The sequence below is a fragment of the Macaca thibetana genome, chromosome 1, assembly GCF_024542745.1.
Source record: "Macaca thibetana thibetana isolate TM-01 chromosome 1, ASM2454274v1, whole genome shotgun sequence".
NCBI classification, from domain to species: domain Eukaryota; kingdom Metazoa; phylum Chordata; class Mammalia; order Primates; family Cercopithecidae; genus Macaca; species Macaca thibetana.
Window position 1 is genome coordinate 184,208,894 of NC_065578.1, and position 11,242 is coordinate 184,220,135.

The window sequence follows — 11,242 nt, forward strand, 5'->3', positions numbered from 1 at the left end:
CTCTCGGCAGGTAGAATCAAAATAGAAACTGCTTTGTTGAAAGAAGCATGGAGTATGAGGCTTTTATGTTCACTTTCATGCCCGTCTTCCTGGAGGGAAGCATGGCGTCTCTTTTACCCACCCACAAAGCCCTTGGCTCCGCATTGCCAGTGTTGGTCGTCCTGATCTTTCCATCCAACATACAACTCTGGCTCCAGTTTCATCTCCTTAACCCTGGGTTCCCAAGTAGGTATCATCTTTACAGTTCCATCAAAAACTTCGCTGAACCTGATAGAGGAGAAGAGGTTGTGCGGTGGTTTTTAAAGAAAGGATGAGTGTTGAGGTAATAACCGGCGGGTTATCTCCTCCCTGGCTTTTTTTTTCTTTTATTTTGAGATGGAGTCTCACTCTGTCGCCCAGGCTGGAGTGCAGTGGCCGGATCTTGGCTCATTGCAAGCTCCGCCTCCTGGGTTCACGCCATTCTCCTGCCTCAAACTCCCGAGTAGCTGGGACTACAAGCGCCCGCCACCACGCCCGGCTAATTTTTTGTATTTTTAGTAGAGATGGGGTTTCACCGTGTTAGCCAGGATGGTCTTGATCTCTTGACCTCCTGATCCTCCTGCCTTGGCCTCCCAAAGTGCTAGGATTACAGGCGTGAGCCGCCGTGCCCGGCCCCCTGTCTCCCCTGATTTTTAAAACTCATATCACGTTTGGAACACCAGTCACTGTGAAATGATAATGTATTTATTATTTATCTCTGAGTCCTGCCAACACCTGACACTTGATAAATGCTGACAAAACTCTTATAATGCTGCCTCGGTAATTCAAATGTGATAGATTCACTTCTTGTCTTTTAAGTTACTGATCGGCCATTTCTCGTCAGGGTTCGTCAGAGGTGCACAGGCCTCCAGTGGATCCCCAGCACTGCCTCGAAAGCAAAGAGACAAGTCACCCAGCAGCCTCTTGGAAGATGCCAAAGAGACATGCTTCACCAGGGATAGGAAGGGGGGCTTCTTCAGCTCCTTCATGAAAAAGAGAAATGCTCCCACACCCCCCAAACGCAGCAGCTCCTTCCGAGAAATGGAGAATCAGCCCCATAAGAAATACGAACTCACGGGTAACTTCTCATCTGTTGCTTCTCTACAGCATGCTGATGGGTTCTCTTTCACTCCTGCCCAGCAAGAGGCGAATCTGGTGCCACCCAAGTGCTATGGGGGGAGCTTTGCACAGAGGAACCTCTGTAATGACGACGGTGGTGGGGGTGGGGGCAGTGGCACTGCTGGGGGTGGGTGGTCTGGCATCACAGGCTTCTTTACACCACGCTTAATCAAAAAGACACTGGGCTTACGAGCAGGTAAACCCACAGCCAGTGATGACACTTCCAAGCCTTTTCCAAGGTCAAACTCTACATCTTCCATGTCCTCAGGGCTTCCAGAGCAGGATAGGATGGCAATGACCCTTCCCAGGAACTGCCAGAGGTCCAAACTCCAGCTGGAAAGGACAGTGTCCACCTCTTCTCAGCCAGAAGAGAATGTGGACAGGGCCAATGACATGCTTCCAAAAAAATCAGAGGAAGGTGCTGCTCCAAGCAGGGAGAGACCAAAAGCCAAGTTATTGCCCAGAGGAGCCACAGCTCTTCCTCTCAGAACGCCCTCTGGGGATCTAGCCATTACAGAGAAGGACCCTCCAGGGGTGGGAGTGGCTGGAGTGGCAGCTGCCCCCAAGGGCAAAGAGAAGAATGGTGGGGCACGACTTGGGATGGCTGGAGTTCTAGAGGATGGAGAGCAGCCAGGCTGGCCTTCTCCAGCCAAGGCTGCCCCCGTCCTCCCAACCACTCACAACCACAAAGTGCCAGTCCTTATCTCACCCACTCTGAAACACACTCCAGCTGACGTGCAGCTCATTGGCACAGACTCTCAGGGGAATAAATTCAAGCTCTTATCTGAGCATCAGGTCACATCCTCTGGAGACAAGGACAGACCCCGACGGGTAAAACCAAAGTGTGCCCCACCCCCACCACCAGTGATGAGACTACTGCAGCATCCGTCCATCTGCTCAGACCCTACAGAAGAGCCGACTGCCCCGACTGCAGGACAGTCCACGTCAGAAACACAGGAAGGAGGAAAGAAGGCAGCTCTGGGTGCAGTGCCCGTCGGTGGGAAAGCTGGGAGGCCAGTGATGCCTCCACCTCAAGTGCCTCTGCCCACAGCGTCCATCTCGCCAGCCAAAATGGCCAACGGCACAGCAGGTACTAAAGTGGCTCTGAGAAAAACCAAACAGGCCGCTGAGAAAATCTCAGCAGACAAAATCAGCAAAGAGGCCCTGCTGGAATGTGCTGACCTACTGTCCAGTGCAATCACGGAACCTGTGCCCAACAGCCAGCTGGTAGACACTGGACACCAGCTGCTCGACTACTGCTCAGGCTATGTGGACTGCATCCCTCAGACTCGCAACAAATTTGCCTTCCGAGAGGCTGTGAGCAAACTGGAACTAAGCCTGCAGGAGCTCCAGGTGTCTTCAGCAGCTGCTGGTGTGCCCGGGGCAAACCCTGTCCTTAATAACTTACTGTCATGTGTACAGGAAATCAGTGATGTGGTGCAGAGGTAGCCACTGTTAGCCTGGTGGGAAAATGCACACATTTCTGAGGGGAGAGGGAAAGGGACTTGTTTTCCTGTGTTCTTGTTTTCAGAAAATGAAAGACTCATACTTGAGTGTGTTTATGTGAAGTACCTCAGATCCCTGAGTTCTCACGTTTACAGTTTCATCTCAAAAATAAGAAGCAAACCACATAAGTATAGGAGAGGTAAATTAAGTGGGGGCGAGGCAGTCGTGGACAGGGTTGGAAACTGCACTGGAAAATAGGGAACATGTGTATGTCATAAGGAAGGCAATGCAGCCCATCCCTACCTGGGATGCTGGGAGGTGCTAGGCAGGGCTGCTCTCAGCAAGACCGCAGCAGCTGCACCCAGACCTGGGGCTCTGGTAGGTACCATTGGTGATTATGCTCCAATTTACCTAATGAATTTGGTGGGACAGAAGAAAGGAAAGCTGGGAATATACCCAGAGAAATTTTTGTTCAGGACTGTTGGAAGCAGATGTTAGCCTTGCTTGCTTCCACAAGGCCATTGCTGCTGTAATAAGAACTGCAAATCAGAGCACTACAACACAAAACTGGGAAATGTGGCCCTACCTGAATGCCTCTGTCCTGTTTTCCGCTGGTGTATTAGTGCAGGAAGTAAAGAATGCTGGAAAGTTGAAGCAGGGGATTGAAAACCTTCTGAAATCTTACACAGATTAGCAGAAGTCACTTCTCCCAGTCTGGTATATTATTTCATAATGGACCAGGATCGGCTTCCTGCTTGTTGGTGGCTATCTGTAAACCATAAGTACAGGGGTCTCCCTAGTGGTTCTTCTCTGTCTTTTGCTGGGCAGGCTGTCTTCCTTTATTCCTGGTAGCATTCAGAGCATTAACCAGTGTTGATTTTGAAAATAGTAGTCCCTGCAGATTCTCACAAGGGAATGAATCCTGTTGGGATACAGTTCCCCTGCATACTGACACACTGGCCAAGGACTTGAGCAGCTGCGTATTTTTCTTTATTAACTAAAATACCAGGGAGATGGTCTTTTCTTGAAACCCGGTGGCCTGTGACTGAGAGGAAAAGCTGGCTTGGTCCTAATGGCTGTTTCTCTACCTTTCCCCTCCCTTATCACCTTGAGCCCAATCTAGGTAGAGAATAGGGAGAGGCATTCTCCTCTGTGTGGATTTGAAGTGAATCACCCCCATGTTATTCTCACGTGCTTTTCTTCTCTCACATATTCCTCCCTACCCCCCACACAATCATTGTGCTTATTTGTACAGATCTTATTGGGAATATTCTTTATTTATTTTGTCATTTCACTTCTATTTTAAGAATGCATAATTGAAGAGTAGTCATTTTCAGGGAGCACCAGTTAGACCCTGGGAACCTAATGACTTAATCCTTAAATATGTTTTGCCCTTGAAAAATAGGCCTTTTCCTTCCCTACTTAGTTATAATTGTGGAAGCTAATTAGGATGGCATGGAAGTGAATCTAATGAGTTAGGTATTATTAATGTTCTTGGTATTGGGTCTAATTCCAATTACTGCTTCATTCTCTTTTTAGAGCTTTATGAATACTTCCCCCATCCTCCCCAAGGAGAGCTCAATACACACGTATTTTTATTTTGTTCTCTCAAAGGAATATTAGCTTAGGAAGATAGGAATTCAACATTGAGCAGTGAGTTTTCTTCCTGGCTCTGTCACTGATACAGTGTCAAACCACAGCCCCATCTCTTAATCTGTTCAATTAAGGTAATAGTGCATGTTCTCAAGGGTGTTGCAAATAAGTGTACAGCTGTCCCTTTGAGAGCCTCTCTGGAAAGCTCTTTCAGTGCAGTGTTGTCATGCTGAATGGTTTTTCATTCTCTTATTTGCTGAGTAGAAAATATTAATGAAATTAAGAATTGCTGCGATTATATTAATTGGGCTGGAATACTAAGGGGGAAACTATGTTTTGAATTGAGTTTGGCATTTTTGACCAAGAACAAAGTTGAGTTTTCACTGGAAAGAAAGGAAACCTTGATTCTTACCATTGCTGCTCCAAAGGAGGCCCAGGTTAAGAAGATTAGAGGAGACAAGTGGTGCTGGGCATTCCTGGCAGGTGTTGGGTGATCCCCGCAGTACGTCGCCTGCAGCTGCAGCACAGGCAGCTAGTGATCAGGTTCATCTCCTCGTAGAGGTTGGAAGAGAACTCAGATGTGAAAACCAGCCGTCCTTTTCCCACCTTCTTTCCTGCCATTCTCGCTCATCATACTTGTCCATAAACTTGAAGAACTCGTTTTAGCAGTTAGCCTTTTAAGGTCGAGGATGGGAAAGCTAAAACTTCAGAATATTATTATGCTGCTTTTTAGGTTTATCCCTGTTGTTGTGGGATGCAAGTTAAGGGATTATAATTGTTTTTCAGGGTTTTTTTGTTCTTTGTTTTTTAAGCAAGGGCTCTATTTTCCCTTGAGAGTTCTGGAAATAAGCCTTGGAGAAACACTACTGAGTGTATGTAGGCTCCCTGGTTTTCTCGCCCAACAACAATCTGAAGGGTAGGGGTGGGGGCTGTGTCTTACTCAGGGGCAGCACCTAGCTCTGTCTTGCCTACAGTGGGTGCACAATACATAAATGGAATTGATTTTTGTCAACACTGTCGAGTGGCATTGACTGTTGGAGCACACCCCATCCACATGATGCTTGAACTATGTAACTTCAGGGGTTGAGGGCTCAAGGTTCAGGTTAAAGAGGCACTGTCAACTTACTGTACAAGCATAATTTAGGTTTTTCCTTTTTCTACTTGAAAAGGACCAGCTTAAACACAAACCCTTATGTAAATTAAAAGGTTTGAATCCAAAGCAGAGAAAACTGCTTCTAGAAACTAAAAGTGTAGTTTAATTTTAGCTATTCTAAAAGCAGTGAGAAAAGGCCCACGTACAAGGCATTGACAATTTTCTAACGTGGTTATGCTGTGTATCTGGATGCACAGATTGTGTATTGGGCTGCCACTGCTTGATTCCTTTCATGTACAGATAATATTATTTCAGTTTAGATTTCCTACTTTAAAATGCCGTGATTTGTGTTGAATACATCTTGATTGTGCTTTACCTAAAGTATTTTCTTAAAAGGCTTTGTGTAAAATTTAAATGTATATATTTTCCTGTAGACTTCCATCATGATTTTCAGAGATTAGCCTTAAAAAATTTGGCCCTAAGAAACTCATTCAGTGTTTTTCTAGATGACCTCTGTACGTAGAGGTCGTTACAATGGAGACCCTTTACCAGCAGCATTTTAGGATTTAAATTAGATGGAGAGTTTCTTAGGATTCAACTGAAAGTTGGCCAGTAAAATATTTCCCAGGTAATAAAGCATGCTGACTTTGCTAAGGCACTGCCCATTTTTGTTTAACTAAAGTCATGGAGATTTTGAGTTTAAAGGATGCGGTATAGATAGTGGTTTAGTGTTTAGGCTCTAATGCCGGTCTAAAAGGCAAGTCATTTAACCTTGGGAGCCTCAGTTTCCTCATTGTAAAACAGGGATAATAATAGTAACTACCTCAGGGTTGTTGTAAGGATTAAATGAGATGATATTTGTAAGATACTTAGCTCAAGTGCCTGGCACACAATGAGCACACTCTATAAATGTTAAACTGCTACTACTATTATTAACACCCAGTCTAGGGATGCACAGCAGGATCCCCTAGGGGGGAAAAAAACCAAACTGACGGAATAGCCCCACTCCACAGAATTCCCAGTGGACTGGGGTCTCGGCCAGTGTATTCTCCAGCGATCTCACCAGGTGTTTCAAACACCCACTGCTATCTGAAAACTATTAGTACCCCAACCGTTTTCTTTATAGATTAAGAAACTAGCAGAAGATGGTTCAGTAACTTGCCCATTGTCTCAACAGTTAATTAGTGGCAGAGCCAGGACTAGAATTCAAGTCTCTTGACTTTATGGTTGTGGGGTCTTTCCACCATACCTGCTGCCATGTGAGACACTGCAAAAAAGTGGCTCAGAATGACAATCAGCCTGTGTGGTGTTGCACACTTTGTAAAGCACATGCTCCTGACACTCTGACCTTAAGGGATTTGAATGTGGAGTAATGGGGACACGAGCAAAGCAAGCACTCAGTAGAATTCAGTCATTTAAACAATCATATGGGGTCATTCTTTTGGACAGACCTCAGCAACACAGCAATGTGCACTTTGTAGTAAAGAAAACCAACTTGAGTTGTTAAAAAACCTAGTTAGTCCTACATTCCTTTTTCTTAAAAAAAACTTTATTGTTCACATTGTTTTAATAACTATGAGATAATGTATATGAGAGCACTTTGAGAAAATATCAACTGTAATATAACTATAAGGTGGTAGTATTGTCTGTTTAAAAGATAAGACAGTTGATTCAATGTGGATGGACCCTGTGGGGGACCTGAAAATGCAGATATGTAAGAATCACCTCTGTCCTGTATCACAGTTAGAAATATGAAACTGCTTAACGAATATGAGCAGGTGTAGCAAGTGTTTTGCTAAAGTTGTAGTTCAGAGCTGAATTACTTCAGGGAACTAGGGACCAACTTTTTGGTTTAATTCCGATCTTTAAAAAGTAAGAATGTGTACTCACTCCAGAACACAGAAGCTCTTCCAGGGACCTTGACTCAAGAAGGATGAGGCCCTCTTCTCCATTTGTCCACTATATGCTTGGCCATTTATCCTAAATGTGGTGGGAGCAGACTTGTTATCTGTTATGTTGACAGTGTCTTTTTTAACCTATGTCCTGCATAGTTTTGTTAGGTTTACAGGGGGAAGTGGATGGCCATAAAACCAGTGCACTCTGGGAATTACTTTTCTAGGATTTCCTACCAGTTATAAATGACATTGACATTTGTCATCTATCTTTTTTTTTCTTTTTCTAAAAAGAGTAGCTGAATTTAATTCACCTATTATAAAATACTTGAAAGGAAATTGCATTGGTGGCCACTTTTGAATGATAGTTACATTTCATGATGACCCCTCCTGCTCCCTTCCATTTTGCTACTGATGTCATTGTTATTATCAGGCTGTGCCCCTACCAGGAGTTCATATTGGGTTGACGGGGTTATCTATATTTTTGTTCTTGATTTTTGAGTTTCATCGTCTTGCATTAAATTGTTCCCCCTGGATTTGGGGTTCATCTCTGTGCCCTAAGGATCTGCTATGACCAATCCTCTTTTTGTAGGTGGGTCTCTGGCTTAAGTATTGATAGGCTTCAGCGGTTTGTATCTCTGTCTTAGCTTATATCAAGCCAGTAGTAGCTCACTTCCTTTGTAAATGCCTACTTCAGTCTGGAATCCGTAGGAGTATGTGAGAACTTCTGAAACGTCTCCCACTCTTTAACAGTCAGGATATCTCTATCATTTGGATAGAGTTCCGGTTTTTCAACTACTAGACTTTTGCAAGGCTTGCTTCCCGCCCCAGCAAGCCAGTAGTAATCGTTATTGTTACTTGCTCTGTTCAGCACAACTGTGGTTCACTTGAACTTCACTGTCATTCCCTGTGCTCCTCTCTTACTGGGAAGTGTGGGTAGGATTCAGGGCTGTGGGCGGGCCGCGCCTGCTCCAGAGCACTCACCCGCAGACTCCTAGTCCAGCCTGTCTTTTGGGAAGTTTATTGCAATGTCCACAAGGATGAATTTCTGCTTTTCATGCCACCTCTGTGAGGTATGTATTCTATCTTGAGTATGTACAAGATGATACCTTTTGGCCGGGCTTGGTGGCTCATGCCTATAATCCCAGCACTTTGGGAGACCAAGATGGTCAGATCACTTGAGGTCAGGAGTTTGAGACCAGCCTGGCCAACATGGCGAAACCCCATCTCTACTAAAAATGTAAAAATTAGCCAGGTATGGTAGTACACGCCTGTAATCCCAGTTACTCCCGAGGCTGACGCAGAAGAATTGCTTGAACCCAGGAGGCGGGGGTTGCAGTGAGCTGAGATTGCGCCGCTGCACTCCAGCCTAAGTGACAGAGTGAGACACATCAAGAAAAAACAAAAACAAGATGATACCTTCATTTCTGACTCAATATCCTAGATCCAAAGGACAGGAAATTAGGGAAGACTTCACCCTGTGGGATCAGGATAAAAAGATCCCATACTCCTCCCCAGGTAAGGAGGCCTTGTGGCAGATCATGATTGAAAGCTGACTTGGAATGGCAGAAACTGCTGAGAGGCCACCCTTGGAGATTTGTGCCTTCAAAGATAGATTTCATGAGTCTTACAGAGGAAAAACTCGTCAGCTGGGTTGATTTTGCATGATTATTGAACGAGAACTGGTAGACACGAGCTTCTCAGGTGGCAGTGGCCAGAGCCTCCATCTGTGAGAATCCCCCACTTGAAGTGGTTTCCTGAGAGTGCTCACTCAGCAATGGCTGCGTTTCTCAAGCCCACCTGCGAGGCCTCACTGGACCCTTCCCTCCAAGTGCACTTACTTCTTCATCCCCATGTACATCTCTAACTTTGAAATTGTTTACCTCTCCTAGAAAAATCTTACCTTTTACCCTGAGCAGAGTAGCAAAGCCCTGTTCACTCAGAGGGAGCAGCTGGCATGTTGAAGGGGAAAGGCCAGGCACAGCACTGTCCTCAGACCACCCCATATCTGGAGCAGAATTGTGATACATGTCATCTGTGTCTGTTCTGGAAGATTCTTTGTTCATCATTGTACTCGCATCAGCAGATTTTCAGGGTCCTCCTTGTCATTCCAGGCTACTGAGCTGAACCCTTAGAAGCTGGGGTCTCCGAGCATGCTAAGTAACCTTTTAGGACACACTGGAGGCAAACTGTGGAATGCTAGCAGGCTTTATGAAAGGAAATATAGGGAGTTTGTATAGTCGGAACTTGCTTAGATTTGCTTCTGAATCTCAGAGCGGGAGTTTTAAATCATGTAATTAGGCACCATCAACTTTAGCTGGAGAATGGGACTTAAATGTTCACATGTATGTATACTTAATTTTCAGCAATTATAGCACAACAAAAAATATGCAAATTTATTGTTTTAGAAGGTATTGCAGGACTAGGAACGCTTTAGGGTCATCAACAGTAAACCTCAGATACTGTTCTGCATGATTCAGAAGTACCATACCAGGTATTGTGAGTGGCAAGAAGGCCAGGAGACAGAGATGCTTCTGGTAGATGAAGGCCAGAGAAACCAGCTCTCCTCCATTTGACAGCAATTTTTCACTGTGGCCGCTTGGACTCCATTATGTTTTGAGAGGAATTTATTGAGATCTTGAGAAATCACCATGATGAGGATGATTGTCAATTAGTATTCAGAAACTAGAAAGGAACAATGAGATACTCATTGTATGGTTCTTTAGGGCATATGTTTGAAAACCCTTTCATCTCAGATCTGTATAGCTGGTCTGCGTTTGTGTCCGTAGTGCACGTGCACTGCCGTCGTGCCCATTAAGAACGGGGGAGTAAGTAAAAGAGGAATCACTCAGATCTTTCCTTGGGTGAACAGCGGTGGTGTGGTTGGTGTGTTGACTGTGAACAGGCTGACTTAGCTGTTGATGCATACTCAGAACCCCCATCTCCTCCCAGACTCTGCACTTTTCCTTCTCTGCAGTCTGATTCTCTAATGACTGTCACTGGACAAACCCCAGTTTTATGCTTGCTTAGTAAAAATAAGTTTAAACATTTCATGGTGGTTGACAGAGCTTTGTCCCAAAACATGCGGATTCAGATTCTTTAAAACTCGTTGAACATTTATACCAAAGGTCCCGCCCTGCAGGTGTGTATGTGGTGCACAGAGAGTGGGGTTTGGAGCATCGGGCACTGTGTGCATTGCTAAGGGGACACAGTGAGACAACGTGGGATTTTAACTAAAAACACATCAGTCGTGGGCCACGCTACCAGTGTTGTCAGGTATTTGTTCTTCATTGTTGTTGTAATATATTTTCCGTTGTTTTTCTAATTTAATTCTCTCCCTCTGTTGTCTGACTGTGAACTGCTAACAGTGTTAAACTTGATGTAAATAAATGAGGCCCTTGAAAGGGACTGCTCTCTCTGTCTTCTCACAAGGTTTGCCAAGTTGTGTTTTGTTTTAAATAAAGGTTGCAATATTTTATTGGCAAAGTAGGCTGGAGATTGGAGTGTTTATCCCATGATTTCAGTTGACAGGGAATCTAAGCAGCGTTTCTTTCTCTCTACGTAATACGGATGTCTATAAAGTAAAGAAGCTGCTTTTAGCAAGCAGCCCTCTGGCACATTCTTTAGAATGTCCTCTGTGGGGGTGAATACTCATCCGTTGATGGATTACATTTTTGGAAGTGAACAAAAGGCATCATCTGGAGTCCAGGCTGCTGTGCATAAGGTGAGTAATGTGTTTGTATGTGTGTCTTCAACATGAAGCGACTGTCAAGTGAAATTTAATTCTCTCAAAATCCATTCTGAGGACAACTCCAAGTAAGTTCTAAGTGTTTTGAGTCAATGTAGCATTTATAGAGTGGGTGTAGAACCCCACAGGATAACGTTCCATTCTGGTTGATGTGGTCTTCAGTTTTTTATGAATGAGTTACTGCTTTTAGAAGTAACCTTAACTAGGTATGGGTAGAATATACACAAGTTGTGCATACATGAGGCCTAATTAAACTGGCTGGTAAGCAGCAGTTTATACACCTCCTCACATTCCACCTTCAGTCCTTTTCTCCCACTCATTTTTGGTTGTCTA

The 11,242-nt window shown here is 44.6% G+C and overlaps 1 protein-coding gene across 10 annotated transcripts in view; it reads left to right on the forward strand.

The window, feature by feature from the left end:
• The window catches only part of ABL2 (ABL proto-oncogene 2, non-receptor tyrosine kinase), a 127,656-nt gene extending 117,009 nt beyond the window's left edge, over nucleotides 1-10,647 (forward strand). For 6 of the 10 annotated variants that reach the window (XM_050783366.1, XM_050783385.1, XM_050783406.1 and 3 more), the window contains one exon: nucleotides 863-10,647. In XM_050783366.1, coding sequence (XP_050639323.1) covers nucleotides 863-2,586 — 1,724 coding nt within the window. In that variant the 3' untranslated portion in view covers nucleotides 2,587-10,647. The remainder of the gene's footprint in view (nucleotides 1-862) is intronic. The other 4 variants (XM_050783414.1, XM_050783431.1, XM_050783424.1 and 1 more) reach the window with 1 other exon arrangement.
• The last annotated feature ends 595 nt before the right edge of the window (nucleotides 10,648-11,242 follow it).